At 25.4% G+C, this 17,963-nt stretch overlaps 3 protein-coding genes across 5 annotated transcripts; all 3 read left to right on the top strand.

Moving 5' to 3' along the window:
• Positions 1 to 603: 603 nt before the first annotated feature.
• LOC127291488 (trypsin-1-like) lies at positions 604 to 7,385 on the top strand. Of its 3 annotated transcripts, none has more exons than XM_051320659.1 (6): positions 604 to 759; positions 1,030 to 1,106; positions 1,356 to 1,459; positions 1,564 to 1,840; positions 3,426 to 3,584; positions 3,710 to 3,933. In XM_051320659.1, the coding sequence occupies exons 1-6, from the start codon at positions 708 to 710 to the stop codon at positions 3,857 to 3,859; spliced, it is 819 nt and encodes a 272-aa protein (XP_051176616.1). In that variant the 5' UTR covers positions 604 to 707; the 3' UTR covers positions 3,860 to 3,933. The 3 variants fall into 3 exon arrangements, with proteins under 3 accessions (XP_051176616.1, XP_051176617.1, XP_051176618.1); XM_051320660.1 differs by lacking the exons at positions 1,030 to 1,106; positions 1,356 to 1,459; positions 1,564 to 1,840; positions 3,426 to 3,584; positions 3,710 to 3,933 and adding exons at positions 5,813 to 5,889; positions 6,056 to 6,159; positions 6,253 to 6,529; positions 6,829 to 6,987; positions 7,115 to 7,385 and having other exon boundaries at positions 653 to 759; XM_051320661.1 differs by lacking the exons at positions 604 to 759; positions 1,030 to 1,106; positions 1,356 to 1,459; ... (1 more) ...; positions 3,426 to 3,584; positions 3,710 to 3,933 and adding exons at positions 5,272 to 5,373; positions 5,813 to 5,889; positions 6,056 to 6,159; ... (1 more) ...; positions 6,829 to 6,987; positions 7,115 to 7,385.
• Positions 7,386 to 9,394: 2,009 nt separating this feature from the next.
• Positions 9,395 to 14,160, top strand: LOC127291486 (trypsin-like). Its single transcript, XM_051320657.1, has 6 exons — positions 9,395 to 9,546; positions 9,685 to 9,761; positions 9,853 to 9,953; positions 10,093 to 10,381; positions 13,163 to 13,327; positions 13,890 to 14,160. The coding sequence occupies exons 1-6, from the start codon at positions 9,495 to 9,497 to the stop codon at positions 14,037 to 14,039; spliced, it is 834 nt and encodes a 277-aa protein (XP_051176614.1). The 5' UTR covers positions 9,395 to 9,494; the 3' UTR covers positions 14,040 to 14,160.
• Positions 14,161 to 15,552: 1,392 nt separating this feature from the next.
• LOC127291489 (trypsin-1-like) lies at positions 15,553 to 17,393 on the top strand. Its single transcript, XM_051320662.1, has 6 exons — positions 15,553 to 15,703; positions 15,903 to 15,979; positions 16,071 to 16,174; positions 16,260 to 16,536; positions 16,622 to 16,780; positions 16,883 to 17,393. Exons 1-6 carry the CDS (start codon positions 15,652 to 15,654, stop codon positions 17,030 to 17,032), a joined length of 819 nt encoding a protein of 272 aa, XP_051176619.1. The 5' UTR covers positions 15,553 to 15,651; the 3' UTR covers positions 17,033 to 17,393.
• Positions 17,394 to 17,963: the final 570 nt, after the last annotated feature.

Raw genomic sequence — 17,963 nt, 5'->3', positions numbered from 1 at the left:
TTTTTTAAGCGAAAAATGCAAAAAAATTAATTTTCTTGAAAAAATCTTTAAAAAGTCGTCAAAACTACACACAAAATCGAATCAAAATATAAAAAAACACGTATTTCTTTATTTTTCAAGTAGAATAGTCCTGAGATATCTAACAAAAGAATTTTTTTCAATTTACTTCTTACATTTTATATTTTTAGAATATATTTTTCCATTCTAGCTAATTTTTATTATAAAATTTTTAAATTAAATAAAGTCAATCAATTCAAACTATTTAGTGTTCAGAAAAAAATTATTGACAAATTATCATTGTGGCGATCACGAAACCTATATCTATCTAATGACGTAATGTATTTTGTAAATGGCATTATTATTAAATAACTTATTATTTTAATTTATTTTATTTAATTAAAATTTTTTGTTAATTTACAAAAATTATAAAAAATATTCTAATTTCTTAATCAATTTAATAATTGTGAAGGTCTTATTTTAAAATACAACTATTATCTTTTTTTTTAATTACAATTTCAGTATTTCCCTCAACTGATAAAAGATAGTATGTACAAGCACTAGTCTATACTGTGATTATTATAAAATATTAAATTGAATATTTCTTAAGGAGACATGAAGATCCGGTTTTTTGCTTCAAGTATAAAAATGGTGCTCAATGACAATGGTTAACAATAGACTTCATAACGTGAAGTATTGTAGGTCAAAAAATGAACCTCATATTAAATATTCCAATTTTGCTTTCAATTTTTCTTTTATCCTGTAAGTTATATATTATTCCATTTTTTTTCTTTAAAAAAATGTATTTGTTTATCAAATGTGTTTGTTTTTAAATTCATTTTTTATATTTTATATTTTATATACTTTTAACAAATATAAAACAAAAAATTTTCCTGTTGTTATTTAATAAATAAATTATTATGCAAACGAAGTAATTTAAAAGTTTTATAATTTTGTAATATAAAAATTAAATAAATAAATTTATTCTCAAATTTTTGTTTTTTTCATCAAACATTTTTGTGTCATGTTTAGTGAAAAATCAATTAATATGGGCCCAGAACAGAATCATTGGTGGAAGTGAAATTAAAATAACAGAAGCACCTTATATGGTAATTAACAATTAATATCGATAATGTACTTAATCATAAAAAGGAAAAAAATATAAATATTTTTTAAAAATTAATTTGAAGTTTATATTAAATTTACGAGTTTTAATAATTACAAATTTTTTGATATTCAAAATCAACCATTTCTATGAACATAATTCAAATTATTATATTTATTACATAAAAGAAACTATTTCTTATTCATAATTTTGCAATCGAAAAATTACTTAACTAATTAATTATATATTTTAGCTTCATATGACAATACCAAGAATACATTCTCATAAGGCCAGTGTCTGTGGAGCCGGAATAATTAGTAACGAATGGGCTGTTACCGCCGCTCATTGTTTCTTAAAGTAGGACTACTCTCTTAATTTTTCTAAATATTTTTATTATTATATTTAAACAAAAAATTATAAATACTTCTTTATTTGAAAAAAAAAAAAAAAATTATTTTCAGTCCTGATAAAGACGTAAATCATATCCGCGTACTTGCTGGTACAGCTGATACAGAGAGAAGAGCACGCACAGCAAAAACATATCACGTTTCTCAATATATTCAACATGAAAATTTTACAGGAATAGGTTCAGATGATTCTGTTGGATATGATATTGCAGTCATTAAAATTAGTCCACCGTTAAAGTTTAATAAAGCTACAAAACCCTTAAAGTTGCCTAAAAAAGGAGAAAAGATCAAGGTCGACATGGCAACTATTGCCGGATGGGGAAAAACAGATGTAAGATTAAACTCAATTTTTTTAATGTATATGCAATTGTATTTTCAAATAGATTTCAGAAAACATTCTTAAATTTAGAATAAAGTTTTTTCAGATAACAATTCCCAACCAAAAATTTCAGTATTATACCAGAGTTCACTATTAGCGCAGTACTGGTTCAATATTGGCTGCCGAGGCTGGGCAGTCTGTACTGAACCAGTACTGGTATTTTCATTGTATCTGTTGCAATACCACCCTCCCAGTACTGGCAAATTATTACTGAGCCGATATTGAGCCAGTACTGGCTCAAATAGTTTTTCTTTTTGATTAATACTAGTTTACAAAAAGTTCTAGAGTGAACCTAATGAATCTTTTTGTTTAAATATTTTGTTTATCAAAATTTTTTCACCTTGAGTTTATTCATCAAAATTAAAATATATTTTATTTTTACTTTTCTGTGGGTAAAATTATTTAAACAGAAAGTTTCCTGAGATCAAGCCTAAAACATTTTGCAAGATTTTCTTATTGTTTTCAGATATGCAATAAACCAAAAAAAATTTTTAAACTATCAAACTAAAAATAAATAAATTTGTTTATAAAAAATTTATATATTTTTAAATAAAAATTTAAAAAAAATTTCTTGACAACACTTGTTAAAAATCAGAAAACAACTTTTATTTTATTTATTTATTTATTTACACGGGCAATACCGGAATAAAGCTTTGTCCTACAAAGTACTGTATTTACAAAAATTTTAGACTTATTTACTAATTGGCTGCGCCATTATTATTTAAATTGAAAAACAAATTGCGTAATTCCCTCACAAATGAGCTTTGTGAAATACCAAAAAAATCTATATTGCTGTCAAATTGGTTTTGACAGTTTTTGATTTTTTTAAAAAAGTTTTTCAAAAATTGATTTTGATGCAAATATATATGTGATTAAAAATAGTAGATATTATACTTTTGAAAAAAACTTAAATTTAAAAATTTTTACCCGAAAATTTATAAACTTACAAAAAATTACGTATACTTTTTTTTCTCAGAACTTTGGTTTTATATAATAAACATATTTTTATATTTATTTTTTGATTTTTTAAAATAATAATTTGCAATTTATATTATAATAAAGAATATAAATTCTTGGTGTTTTCGATTTTATATAATAAAATATTAATTAGTTAGTTGACTAATTTAATTAATATTTAATTTGTGTTAAGTTACTAAAAATTTCAGACACTTTTCCCTAAGTATACCAAAAAAGTATTACCTGGAGCAGAGATTTCACTATTGCAGTGAAACTTATCTCTGTTACAGTTAAAGCTTTCTTTTCGTATACAAGAAATTACAAAACGGCCAGCACTGAACCAGCAGTGGTTATCAATACTGGTGTCAACTCTGGTAGCCAATACTGGTAGAATGTTATCATCCCAAAGTTACGTCAATTCTGGCGCCAATACTGTGTGCCAGTACTGCGCCAGTAGTAAATTTTTGATTGGGTTTTTATTCGATTTTGTGACTTCAATTTTATTTTATTATTTTTCTAATATCTGTAATGTGTTTTAACATTTGAGATATTGATTATTATTATTATTGTTTATTTGCAGCCGCAAGGAGGTGTTTCCACAAAATTACGCCATATTAGAGTGCCATTAGTGAAGACAAGCAAATGCAAGGAAGAATATCGTCATCATCATATGAAAGTTAAAAGTGACCAAATTTGTTACGGATTTCATAATAAAACAACCACCTTAGACAAATGTCAAGTTAGTAAATAATTAATTTAGAAAATTTTCAAAAAAGATTCACTAAACTTTGAATTTTATATAGAATACCAAAATTTTCATCATTAATTTTTTTTAAATGAATTAAATTTTTTCTTTCTTTTTAGGGTGATTCCGGTGGTCCATTGGTTAACGATGACGGTATTGTACTCGGAGTGGTTTCTCAAGGAGTGAAATGTGGAACGCATGGACTTCCTGGAATTTATACGAGTGTTCCATTTTTCCGTGATTGGGTTAAAGAAAAAACAGGAGTTTAAATTTTTCACTTTAATATGATTATATTTAATTATTAATTTTTTCTAAAAATAATAACACAATTGAATTATTTTAATATGTTGTTTTTTTGTCTCAAATACAACAAATGTACCTATCATCTGTCTTGATCATATTGTGGTTTTGTAATGTTAAATTAAAAAGCTCTAAAAAATTAATAAAAAATTTAAAAAGTATTTACCAAAATAGCTAAAAATAACCTTCAGGGAATATCGCCTGGTATCGAATTTATCAACTTCTAGTATAATATTTCTAAAAATGAAATCTCATTTTAATATTATTATTTAATTCTTATCATTATTTTATAAATCTTTAAAATGTTTGAAGGACATGTGATTATTGTGATTTCACTTTGTTTTTATTTTACATTATATGTGAACTTAGAAAATTAAAAATGCCCTTTCGTAAAAAAATGTATTGTCTAAATAAGAAAAAATAACAAAAAAGCAAATTAGGCTGCATTTTTATTCGAATCAAGTATATAATTCAAAGAACGTTCCCGACTTAACCACTTGTATGTACTTTAAATAAATAAATGAATAAAATTTTAATTATAAATGCAAATTGAATGTATTGATTTATTTAGAAAAGTTTATTTAATAGCGCTATAAATAAAAAAAAGTAACTATATGTTTTTGTCGATAGGATGAAGTTTTACATTAATGTTTATACAGAGAAACATTTTTACACTAATGATGGTAATAAAAGGTAACATTCATGATACAGTCTCAGGATATCTAACATGCTTAATTGCTTTACAGCCCTATAACATATTTCTATTGGTCACCCGCTGATCTTGAATACAACGTACTGCAACTTTACTATGAAGTCATTTGATGCAAAATAAGAGTAATGACATTATTTAAAATTTTTATTTTTTGAAACTTTCTCCTTTTATTTTGTTTGAAAGAATTTTTTACAATTTATTTCTTACATTTTATTTTATTTTACATTTTATATTTTTAGAATCTATTTTTTCATTCTAACTAATTTTTATTATAAAATTTTTAAATTAAAAAAAGTCTATCAATTCAAACTATTCAGTGTTCAGAAAAAAATGATCGACAAATTAACATTGTGGCAATCACGAAACCTAACTACCTAATGACGTAATGTATTTTGTAAATGGAATAATTATTAAGTTATTTATTATTTCAATTTATTTATTTAATTAAATGTTTTTGTTTTTGTTTAAAAATTGTAAAGGTCTAATTTTAAAATACAACTATTATCTTTTTTTTTAATTACAATTTCAGTATTTCCCTCAACTGATAAAAGACAGTACGTACATACACTAGTCTATACTTTGATTATTATACAATACCGAATTAAATATTTCTTAAGGAGACATGAAGATCCGGTTTTTTTTTCTTCAAGTATAAAAGTGGTACTCAAAGACAATGTTTAACAAAATACTTCATAGCGTGAAGTATAATAGGTCAAAAAATGAACCTCATATTAAATATTCCAATTTTGCTTTCAATTTTTCTTTTCTTCTGTAAGTTATATATTATTTCATTTTTTTTTTTCTTTAAAAAAATGTATTTGTTTAACAAATGTGTTTATTTTTAAATTCATTTTTTGTATTTTATATTTTATATAGGTATACTTTTAACAATAAAAATAAAAAAATTTTCCTTTTGTTATTTTAATAAATAAAATTATTATGCAAACAAAATAATTTAAAAGTTTTTATATAATTCTATAATATAAAAATTAAATAAATAAATTTATTCTCAAATGTTTAAAGAATTGTTAAATTCAAAATTTGATATTTTTGGAAAAAAATTTATAATTTCACTAAGAAAGAAAAATTATGATTCATATAAAAATAAAATAAAAATAAATTTTGAACAAAAACAATTTCGAAAAATTTAAACCATATTTATCGTTAAATTTTTGTTTTTTTTCATCAAACATTTTTGTGTTATGTTTAGTAAAAAATCAATTAATATGGGCCCAAAACAGAATCATTGGTGGAACTGAAATTGAAATAACAGAAGCACCTTATATGGTAATTAACAATTAATATCGATAATGTACTTAATCATAAAAAGGAAAAAAATATAAATATATATTTTTTTTAAATTAATTGAAGTTTATATTAAATTTCCGAGTTTTAATAATTACAAATTTTTTCTAATCGAAAAATTACTTAACTAATTTATTGAATATTTTAGCTTCGGCTTATAATACCACGAGTCCATTCTAATAAGGCCAGTTTCTGTGGAGCCGGAATAATTAGTAACGAATGGGCTATTACAGCGGCTCATTGTTTCTTAAAGTATGATTACTCTCTTAGTCTTTCTAAATATTTTTATTATTATATTTAAAAAATTAAAAAAATTTCTTTATTTGAAAAAAAAATTGTTTTCAGTCCTGATAGCGACGTAAATCATATTCGCGTAATTGCTGGTACATCTGATTTAAAAAGAAGAGCACGCACAGCAAAAACATATCACGTTTCTCAATATATTCAACATGAAAAATTTAATGGAATAGGCTCAAATGGATATGTTGAACACGATATTGCAGTCATTAAAATTAGTCCACCGTTAAAGTTTAATAAAGCTACAAAACCCTTAAAGTTGCCTGAAAAAGGAGAAAAAATCAAAGTCGACATGGCAACTATTGCCGGATGGGGAAAAACAGATGTAAGATTAAACTCGATTTTTTTTTAATGTACATATATGCAATTGTACTTTTAAAATAGATATCAGAAAATATTCTTAAATTTAGAATAAAATTTTTTCAGATAACAGTTTTTATTCGATTTTGTGACTATATTTTTATTTTATTATTTTTCGACATTTCAATTTGTTCTTACAATAAATTTAAAATGTCATGTACCTATTTATTTTTAGATTATAAATATTTTTTGATGCAGAATATCTAATATCTGTAATATCTTTCAACTTTTGAGATATTAATTGTTATTATTGTTTATTTGCAGCCGAAAGGAAAAGGTGCTACAAAATTACGCCATATTAGAGTACCATTAGTGAAGACAAGGAAATGCAAGAAAGAATATCATCATCATCATATAAAACTTAAGCGTGACCAAATTTGTTACGGATTTCATAATAAAACAACCACCTTAGACAAATGTCAAGTTAGTAAATAATTAATTTAGAAAATTTTCAAAAAAGATTCACTAAACTTTGAATTTTATATATAGAATACCAAAATCTTCATCCTTAATTTCTTTTAAATGAATTAAATTTTTTCTTTATTTTTAGGGTGATTCTGGTGGTCCATTGGTTAACGATGACGGTATTGTACTTGGAGTGGTTTCTCAAGGAGTGAAATGTGGAACGCATGGACTTCCTGGAATTTATACGAGTGTTCCATTTTTCCGTGATTGGGTCAAAGAAAAAACAGGAGTTTAAATTTTTCACTTTAATATGATTCTATTTAATTATTAATTTTTTCTAAAAATAATAACACAATTGAATTATTTTAATATGTTGTTTTTTGTGGCTCAAATAAAAATATTTTTTGATTGCTAAATTTTAGGATTATTATTTTTCTCTTTGCCAATCTCTCTTTCATTATAAACAGATATTTCTTGGTATTTAATTTTTTTATTTTCTTAACTATAAATTCTAGTTAGTTCGACAAGAATTTTTTTGCCTTTACTAAACATTAAAAAAAATTTTTAAATTATATTATATGTCATCTGATTCTCCTAGAAAAAATTTCTGATTTGGGGGTCTGACTATGTTTACTATATTGAGGAGGTCAATCAAATAACTCGATTCGCGTTCGGAACATCGATCTTATGGTATTTCGACGAATCAAAAATAGTGAAAAATTAAAATTCAAAATTTTAATTTTGTAGGGAATAAAAAAACACAACTTTTTTCTTTAATACTTTTTTTTGTAGAACCAATATTAATTAAATTAAAAATTAAAAACACCAAAAATTTTTTTTTCAAATTTAATTAAATTTTTAAACATTAATCGTTGTTTTGAAATTAAATATTAATGAATTAACTTGCAATTTTTTATACAAGTTCATTTGGGTCTGCTGAAACCGAAAAAATCATAAAAACTTTTAAAATTATTTACTGTTTAATTATTTTTTATTGTAAATAATGACCTGTCAGTAATATATTTTTCTTACTTTCGATGAGGAAAAGTCTGTGGTGAAGTTTTGAATTGATCAAACTTCCAGTGATTTTTTGGTGTTTTTAATTTTTAATTTAATTAAGGGGAGGGACCGCTGAAATTTTAACACATCAAAATTAAAGCTGTTTAAGGGTGGTCAATTTTTTTTCTGACAATATTAATTATTTAAATGTATAATATATCATGAAAAATTGAAAAACTATAAATTTGTTAATAATTTTTAAAATCAAATTCAAAATTCTCGAAAATTTAAAATTTAAACTTCTCTCACAATTTTAATTATTTTTGACTGCCGATTTTTTTATACGCTTGTTTCATGATTCTAAACAATCAAGCGTATGGATTTTGAAAAATTTCAATTTTTTCAAAAAATGAAAATTTTGAAAAATAAAAATATTTGTAAAATTATTAAAAATTACCATTTGTTGTTTTTCTCAGTAGAATAAGATTTTTGGTTGAAAAAAAATGTTGAAAAAAATTATTACCCCTAAACAAGATCAATTTTGATTGGTTTCAATTTTAGTGGTAATTTTGAAAAAATTCAACTACTTCCACAATTTTCATTATTTTTTATTGTCGAATTTTTTTTACGCTTTTTTCACGATTTTAAACAATCAATCGTATGGAATTTAAAGAAATTTAATTTTTCCAAAAAATAAATTTTCTAAAATGGCTAAAAAATTTTTTTTTTAAATGTTAATAATTTATAATAATTTTGGATCCTAAATTATGCCAGAAAAAAAATTGACACTCTTTAACAATAATAACTTCAGTAGGCTGAAATTTCACCGGTCCCTCCCCTTAATATTGGTTCTACAAAAAAAAAGTATTAAGGAAAAAAGTTGTGTTTTTTTATTCCCTACAAGATAGTGTTTTCAAAAAATTAAAATTTTTCACTATTTTTAATGCGTTGAAATACCATAAGGGCGATGTTTCGAACGCGAATCGAGTTATTTGATTGACCTCCTCAATTAGTGACTCACTTTTTGCTTATGAATTAGTAAAATTTTACTAATTATTAGTAACTTGTACTAACAATTAGTAAAATTTAAGAGTGACTCACTTTTTGCTGTAGAATTAGTTAAATTTTACTAATTGTTAGTAAAAGTTACTAATAATTAGTAAAATTCTATTAATTCAGAAGCAAAAAGTGAGTCACTTATTCAAATTAATAAACATTTTTACTAATTTAGATTTAGAGAGTATGTATGGAGAGAATAAAAAAATAAAAAATATTATATTACATTATATTGAAATTTATTTTTAATGATAAAAAGACTCGAAAACAAACAAATTAAAAAATATGCAAAATAAAAACTAAGACGTTTAAAAATTGTTATTACATAAAAAAACCAGCTTATTCAAGGACTTTTGGTGCTTATATATAAAAAGTACATGGAAATAAACTTAATTATTAATTTTTCGTAAAACTTATATTCTTTAATACTTGTTAACAATACATTATTGGACGCAAAGTATTGACTTACAATGAACTTAATTTTTAGAGAAGGATGTCTTTTACTAATTTTTCTTTTTGTATGTAAGTATACGTTTAATATTTTGTCTATTTATATATGTATGTACAATTCTGTGATTATATTCTAATAATTAGTTTGTAATTAAAAATGTTTATTTGATTCATAATTTTTACTTCCTTTTTCATCAATATTAATTACAGTGAAATATCAACTTATATTGGCTCAAAATAGGATAGTAAATGGAAAGGAGGCTAGAATCTCAGATCATCCTTATATGGTGAAGTTATTTTGAAATTTAATTGAAAATTTTAATTCAATGATAATTAATAATTTTACATTGAGATTCATTTTCCACCAAACATTTTTAGGCACGTCTTGTGATACCAAGAATAAATGGTTTTCCAGGCACTTGCGGTGCTTCAATAATTGGAAAAGAATGGTTACTTACAGCTGCGCATTGCTTTCAGGAGTGAGATTTTTCATATTTCTTAATTTGCAGTAATTTTTTTATGTCAAAAATCATATTTTTCTCTATGATTGAATACTTTAATTTTTATAGCATCTTTAAACAATTTAAAAAAATATTAAATTTAAAAATTTATTTTCAGTGGAAATGTAGATAAAAAAAATGTAATTGCTATTACTGGAACTGGTCATTTAAGATTATTCCCAGAAACTAGAGCGCAATATAATATAGCTGAATTTATTCTTAACAAAAATTTTATAGGTATAGAAAATACTACAGATTTTAATAATATCACAGCTAGAGGTGATATCGCTGTTCTTAAACTTGCAAAACCCATAGAATATAACAGATTTACACAACCAATCAAGTTGCCAGAAAAGAATCAACCCTTACCCGCATCGGCAACAGTTGCAGGATGGGGTGCTATACAAGTAAGAACCCGTGCAGAAATTGACACTTTTCATCCCGATTATCGACCTGGCCCCGATCCGATTTCCTGTTCTGGCTCCGAGTTAGTAAATTTCTATGGGCCCGACCAGGGCCAGGCCTGGTTGCCATATTTAAAATTTTTAAAAAACTAGTACTATACATACTATGCTACTATACATTTATAGCATTTTATGACATTTTTTATTCTCTAAATCTGAATTAGTAAAAATGTTTACTAATTTAAATTAGTGACTCACTTTTTGCTTATGAATTAGTAAAATTTTACTAATTATTAGTAACTTTTACTAACGATTAGTAAAATTTGACTGATTCTAAAGCAAAAAGTGAGTCTCTTAAATTTTACTAATTGTTAGTAAAAGTTACAAATAATTAGAAAAATTTTACTAATTCCTAAGCAAAAAGTGAGTCACTAATTTAAATTAGTAAACATTTTTACTAATTCAGATTTAGAGAATAAACGAAATTATTCAAAAAATTTATTTCAACTTTTATTTCATTTTCATTTTATAAGGTGTTTTTTTAAATGCAGATACATAAAATAAAATAATGTTGATTAATTTTATTGTTTTCCCGAGGCGAAATTTAAGGCCTACTTTACAAGGAGTAAAGTAGGGTTAAACAGACCCTCTTTAGCTTTCTCAACTAGTCGCAAATATCCCTTTCTTCCATGTTTGGATTCAATTCTATTAATTTTTTAAAAACGCTTCAAAATATGTTCATTCCAGTTTTTAAAGGGTAATTAAAGAAAAAATGTGCGAAAACAATTAATTTTGCTTTAATCAAAATAATTAAAAGAGTATTTTTTTGTATTTTTTCCCAGATAGCACGGAAACTTGCAGCAAGCTTGTCTGAGCCAGCGAAATGTCCCACCCAGGGCAAGCTTACCGTGAAAGCTTGCTGTAAGCTTTCCAGGAAAGGTTGCTGCAATCTTGCCATGAAAGATTGCTACAAGCATACTAAGAATGTTGCTGCAAGGTTGCTGCAATTTTTTAAAAATACATTTTAAATTAAAAAAAAATTTATTTGTTTTCTAAATTTGAAAATCCTTGTGACGTTTATTATTATTAATTATGTCCTGTTTATTTTTATTTGGAAACTTAACGAGAAAATTTTCGAAACAAATTTGAGGGGACTGGGAATTGAACCCGGGTTCGACAGACTACTAACCAAAGACCCTAACCGAGAACCTACTCGACCAACTATCAGAGAATAAAAAAATCTTGCTCTTAACCCTCGACTGTTTTTATGAGTTGAAAAACAGTTGAAAAACGGCGGGCTTTTTCAATATGCTTTTAAATAGAAATTTTGTGTTTTCTATTTTATTTGTTAATTAATCAATGTTATTATTGTTATATTTTAGCAAATTTATTTAAAATATGAAAATACTTATTGAAAAGATGAATAAAATTTTTTAAATGTATTAAACATTTGTTAATTTAATAATAATATTTATATATCTTATTATATACTTACTTTATTTATCATTTTAATTTCTAGTATTAATTGCCGTTATTTTTTCAATATACCATAGTTTTTAACTAATTAAATTAAATTTTTAATATTTTTTTTAATATTTTTAATTTTTTTTTGTAATTAATTTTTGAATTTTATATTTTTGGTTTTTTATTTTATTTATTATTAGGTTTTATTATATTTTAATATATTTTATTATATTTTTTATTATTGTTTTATTTATTATTAATTATTTATTATATTTTTATTATAATATTTTATTATATACGAAAAAGCCCGCCGTTTTTCAACTGTTTTTCAACTCATAAAAACAGTCGAGGGTTAAGAGCAAGATTTTTTTATTCTCTGATAGTTGGTCGAGTAGGTTCTCGGTTAGGGTCTTTGGTTAGTAGTCTGTCGAACCCGAGTTCAATTCCCAGTCCCCTCAAATTTGTTTCGAAAATTTTCTCGTTAAATTTCCAAATGAAAATAAACAGGACATAATTAATAATAATAAACGTCACAAGGATTTTCAAATTTAGAAAACAAATAAATTTTTTTTAAATTTAAAATGTATTTTTTAAAAATTGCAGCAACCTTGCAGCAACCTTTCCAGAAGCTTGGTGAAATTCTCCTGCAACCTTACGTAGCAAGCTTACAGCAATCTTTCACGGCAGGCTTGCCGCAATCATTCTTAGTATGCTTGCAGCAATCTTTCATGGCAAGATTGCAGCAACCTTTCCTGGAAATCTTTCACGGCAAGCTTGCCCTGGGTGGGACATTTCGTTAGCTCAGACAAGCTTGCAGCAAGCATGCTGCAAGTTTCCGTGCTATCTGGGTTTAATCGAACAAGACCCTCTTTAGCTTCCTCAACCAGTCGCAAATTTCCTTTTCTTCCACGTTTAGATTCAAAGGAGAGTCTACGGGAGTCTACAAGATCCAAAAGAGGGCCTATTTAGGTTCTAAGGGTAGCTAAAGAGGATTCAAATTTCGCCTCAGGTTATTTATCAATTAGAGATAAATAATGATAATTTATTGAAAATTACAATTACTATAAGATCGGGTAAATTACCATGGCCCTGGTCGGGTCCCGACCAAGAATCCAGATCGGACAAATTGGCATGCCCCGGTTGGGTTCTCTGTTTCATTTCGATTGGGTCTAGATCAGGTTGCCAGATCTGGCCCCGGTCGTGCCTGGTCTGGGCTCGACCAGAGCCCGGTCAAATTTTCTGCACGGGATATTAAAGTAATAATTATTTTTCAAATTTCTCTGTGATAATTAATCGAAATCAATTATTTTTTATTCGTAGCCAGGTAATAGTGTTGTATTTGGTTTGCGATCCGTTACTGTGCCAAAAATAGACATAGAAGCTTGCAAAAAAAAATATGCACAGATTCCAGCGTACCTGGCAAAATTAGATGAAATTTGTTATTCACGACAATTGGGTGGAGAAAATTCCCAGGATAAGTGTTCGGTATGAAAATTTACTTTATTTACCTTTCTCATGCATTCTATTCGATAATTAAATCAATTCTCAACAATTTTTGCGACCGGTACCGGTTTTCTCGTCAGAATTTATTAATCTATAATGATTATAAAATTAGTTGTTTTTTTTTGTCGTTGCTCTTTATTCAAGACCATATTCAAATTTGATAAAATCCAGAAAGATATTCGTAAATAAATCAAAGCACTTCAATCATATACGCTATGGGTTGTATATATATATATTGAATATTCATCGATGTTTTGTCCCAATCAAAAAAAATAAATTATTATTTTTAAAAATATTGACATTTTGGGACAACTCATGACGTATCTGGTTGAAATGCTTTGATTTATTTACGAATATCGAATATGTTTTTGGATTTTATCAAATTTTAATATGGCCTTGAACAAATGTCAGCGACAAAAAAATACATAATTTTATAATTATTGTAAATTAATAAATTCTGATGTAAAAACCGCGGTACCTATCGATTTCGAAACAAAACATCGATGAATATTAATTCAATTTATTATAAATTAATTTTTTTTAGGGCGATTCTGGAGGACCACTTGTTTCTCCACAAAAAATACAAATTGGAATAGTTTCTTGGGGTATCGCATGTGGAACGAGAGGATATCCTGGTGTTTACTCTAACGTTATGTATTACCGCGATTGGATCAAAGAAAAAACAGGAATATAATTTAAATATCTTCATTCAATATTCTTAACTTTATTTATTTCAACGATCTATTAGTAGTACTTAAATAGAAAATTGTTTTAAACAAAAATTCCTTGAAAATAAAAATAATGAAAAATAAGAATTCATTATTTGGTTTGTTTTCGTCCTTGAATTAAAATATTATGTTAATAATATTTGGACTTTATATAGTATCCAATGCAATAATTAATACATAATTATTGCAGTCGTTTCGGTCGCAGTATGGGCCTTCATCAGTGACAATTTATTATCTAAAAATTTATTGTTTTTTACAAATGTTCAGAAACTATTATAATTATATATAATTATCTAACTAACATTTAAATAAAGTTTAAAATCGTAATATTGCAAATATTGTTAAAAATTTGTTTGATAGTTTGTATGGGAATTATTCATTAACGCGAAAAGAGATGATGGGGGGAGGGAGAGATTTCTTTTAGTAGGAATGATAGTCAGTCGGAAATTCGCTATACACTCAAAAATACGCGCGACATCAAGTGAAAAATAAAGTTTTGAATCGCTAAGAAAATAAAATATTTAACTGCAAATTGCCTGTTGTGTTTTTCATTCATTGAATTAAGTGTCCTAAGACTAAACAAATATAAACGTAAATGTTGAAGAATAATTATTAATAAAAATTAAACATAACAAATATATAGTTGATTAATTATTAAGGTTTGTATATTATCCATTGCAATGTATCGGTTTTGAAGAAAATAACCTTATACGTGGTCATATATTGTATCCAAAATGAATAGGTTTAAGGTTACATGAAATATTGTTTTGAAATTATGGAAGGCCAGAATATATTATTTAAACATCATCATTTAATTAAAATAATTTCTTTTTTTTTAAATTAATTTTCTTACTGGGATGTGAATTAAAAATATTTATTTGAAATTATAAGACTTAATTTTAAGAAAAGAAGTTAAATATTTATTTATAGTATTTTATAATTGTTATTATATTCTAAAACTAGATAAATTTATTGGATTTCATATTGAATGAACTTTCGGCCATTTACATTATCCATGCATAAATAGTTTTATTGATTTTTAAACATTTTATTATCATAAATTATAAACCGCTTTATTTAAATTTTATTATTTTTCGAAAGCCTTTTGTGTATTTGCAAAGAGTGAGGTTCGGCTTATCAGACATTGTTGTCGATATTTTTTGCAAATTTAAGTTTTTTATCAGGTCCACTTATAGGACTAATTAGGTCCACTTATCAACTTCTTCTTCCTCTCATTTTTTATCAATTATCTCTTTAGCTTTTTTTTATTCTAAAACTATAATAAATAATCATAAATTCACCATTTACTTTTTATTACATCAAACTTTGAATATTTTATTATTTTTTCTAATGAAACAGGTAAAATAATTTAAAATAAAATATTGTAGATTATTTTCTAAATGATAAGCAAAAATTCACATGACTTTAAACTAAAAAATAATTGTTATTTACTATCGTATAAATGAACCTTGAGAATACGAGTTCCAATCTTTTTGAATAAAAACTATTTTCTTTAATGTTTGTTGACAGTTGGCAATTGGATATAGAGTATATATTCAAGTTTTACTACATATTACCATGAACTTCCTCTTTCAAAAAACTTGTCTTTTATCAATTTTTATTTTTGGATGTAAGTTAAGAATATTTTGTGTTATTAAATATTGTATATAGTGAATAATAATATTTATTAGGTAAATATACTTACAAGGCTTACAAATAATATTTAATATAAAATATCATTAAATAATAATATCAATACCAATTGAAAATATTTATTTAATCAATAATTTAAATACTTTTACTATTCTTGTTCAAAAATGAAATCCCAGTAAAATATCAGACAGTATTGGCTCAAAATAGAATAATTGGTGGACGTGAAACCACGATCAAAAATTTTCCTTATATGGTAAGATTATATAAACTTAATAAAAGAATATCAAATATAAATTAGAAAATAAAAATATATAATACAAAATATTTATTAAAAAACTTTCTAGCTGCGTCTCCAAATCGGCAGAAAAACTGGTGATCTAATGAGTGTTTGTGGTGCTTCAATTATTGGTAGAGAATGGGGGCTTACTGCCGCACATTGCTTTAAAAAGTGAGGTTTTCCATAATTTAAAATATTATATTATTATTATATTATATAATTATAATATTATATTTTGAAAAAAAATATGTTTTAGTCGAAATATTGATTATAATAAAATAACGGTAATTGCTGGTACTACTGATATAAAATATTTTGCAAGAACTGCAAGGCAACATAAAGTAATTAGGGTTATTCGAAATAAACATTACCGGGTCAACAAAAGTAATCGAAAAACTGGAGGTGACATTGCTGTCATTAAAATCAGTCCACCTTTTACTTATAATAAATTTATTCAACCAATCAAATTGCCACAAAGAGGTCAAGCCTTAAAGACAAATATAGCAACAGTTTCAGGATGGGGTCATACTAGAGTAAGAATTAATTATAAAGCTAGAAAATTAATTTTTGTTATTGTATATCGTTATTTAAAAATTAATCGAAAATATTAATGTACAGCCAGGTGGAACAGGTTCTAATAGATTAAGATACGTTTCTGTACCAAAAGTAAATACAGCATATTGCAAAGCACTGTACTACAGAGGCGGTATAAGACTAAAACGAGGAGAAATTTGTTACGGATATAATAATGGAATAATTGTTCACGATAAATGTCAAGTATGAAAAATACATCATTTTTAATTAGTAATCAATTAATGACAAAGGAAACTAATTAAAACTATTTAAAATTTAAATATAATGCAATTCAATTATTTTTAGGGTGATTCCGGTGGTCCACTCATTAATTCGGATGGAATAGAACTCGGATTAGTTTCTTGGGGTGTCGAATGTGGAACCTCAGGGTATCCTGGAGTTTATACTGACGTTCTTTATTTTCGCAATTGGATAAAGCAAAAAACAGGAATATAATTTAAAAATTCCGCATTAACAGAGAAAAAAATACCATCAACCTGAATTCTCAATGATAATAAGACATTTATGAATTTACTTAAACGTTTTAACTGCATTAAACTTTTTGTTTATTTTATATTTTAGTTGTCATCCATAAAGCATGTGGTGCTTTAGGAAGTAGGGAGGAGTCAGCAAAATATCACGCTACATGTTAATCGTTAATGGAAAAAGCATCACAAGGGTTGAGGTGGGGGGGGGGGGGGGTGTTAAAATTTCGAAAAAATGTATCACATATACTTTATGGATGACCCCTTATTAATGAAGTAGGAAAAATAATTTCATTCTAAAACTTGTTTGTAAGTCCAGTTATATGTAAATAAGTGAAGAAATAAAGCTGTATTTTAAAATGGCTGATAATTATTTGGAAAAAAGAAGACAAATTTTTTTATATTATGTCATTAATTGAAATGATAACTTTTTGTTACCCAGACAATATCAAAAAGTTTCCTTATTTTACGTAATCTTTTAAGACATGTATAATATTTCGAGAAAAATATAAATATTTATTTTGATAAACATAAACAATATCTAACTTTGCAACCGCAAAAATTGTTTTCAATTTGAAAATTGGAATCTTGAAGTATATACATTTCCGCAACTGAACCAAAAAGAAAGTAGAAAAAAATAATTTGAAAGTTCACCCTTATAATTTGTAACATATTATATATATATATGAGAAAAAAATGAGTTAGCTATGCCAGCTAAAAGTTTGCTACCACAGACAACCGTGGTTAGCTGATACAAAGTAACTAATTTTTTTCCGTGTACTATGTTGATAAAATATTTTGAAAGCAAACTGTAAACAATGAATAAGGAAAAGACAAATTGCAATAATAAATATTCATGAATTAACCTTAACTTTATATTTGTATTATTTTTTTGAAAATGA

This window comes from Leptopilina boulardi, unplaced genomic scaffold (assembly GCF_019393585.1).
Source record: "Leptopilina boulardi isolate dan_hultmark-lab unplaced genomic scaffold, ZJU_Lbou_2.1 LbouV2_137, whole genome shotgun sequence".
Lineage (NCBI taxonomy): Eukaryota > Metazoa > Arthropoda > Insecta > Hymenoptera > Figitidae > Leptopilina > Leptopilina boulardi.
This window is presented reverse-complemented; position numbering and strand designations above follow the sequence as displayed.

Coding starts and splice junctions, on each gene's coding strand:
- LOC127291486 (XM_051320657.1), top strand. CDS start 9,495: ATGAACTTAATTTTTAGAGAAGGATGTCTTTTACTAATTTTTCTTTTT. Junction 9,547..9,684: donor ACTAATTTTTCTTTTTGTAT/GTAAGTATACGT, acceptor TATTAATTACAG/TGAAATATCAACTTATATTG. Junction 9,954..10,092: donor GCTGCGCATTGCTTTCAGGA/GTGAGATTTTTC, acceptor ATTTATTTTCAG/TGGAAATGTAGATAAAAAAA.
- LOC127291488 (XM_051320660.1), top strand. CDS start 708: ATGAACCTCATATTAAATATTCCAATTTTGCTTTCAATTTTTCTTTTA. Junction 5,890..6,055: donor TAACAGAAGCACCTTATATG/GTAATTAACAAT, acceptor TGAATATTTTAG/CTTCGGCTTATAATACCACG. Junction 6,160..6,252: donor GCGGCTCATTGTTTCTTAAA/GTATGATTACTC, acceptor AATTGTTTTCAG/TCCTGATAGCGACGTAAATC.
- LOC127291489 (XM_051320662.1), top strand. CDS start 15,652: ATGAACTTCCTCTTTCAAAAAACTTGTCTTTTATCAATTTTTATTTTT. Junction 15,980..16,070: donor TCAAAAATTTTCCTTATATG/GTAAGATTATAT, acceptor AAAACTTTCTAG/CTGCGTCTCCAAATCGGCAG. Junction 16,781..16,882: donor TTGTTCACGATAAATGTCAA/GTATGAAAAATA, acceptor AATTATTTTTAG/GGTGATTCCGGTGGTCCACT.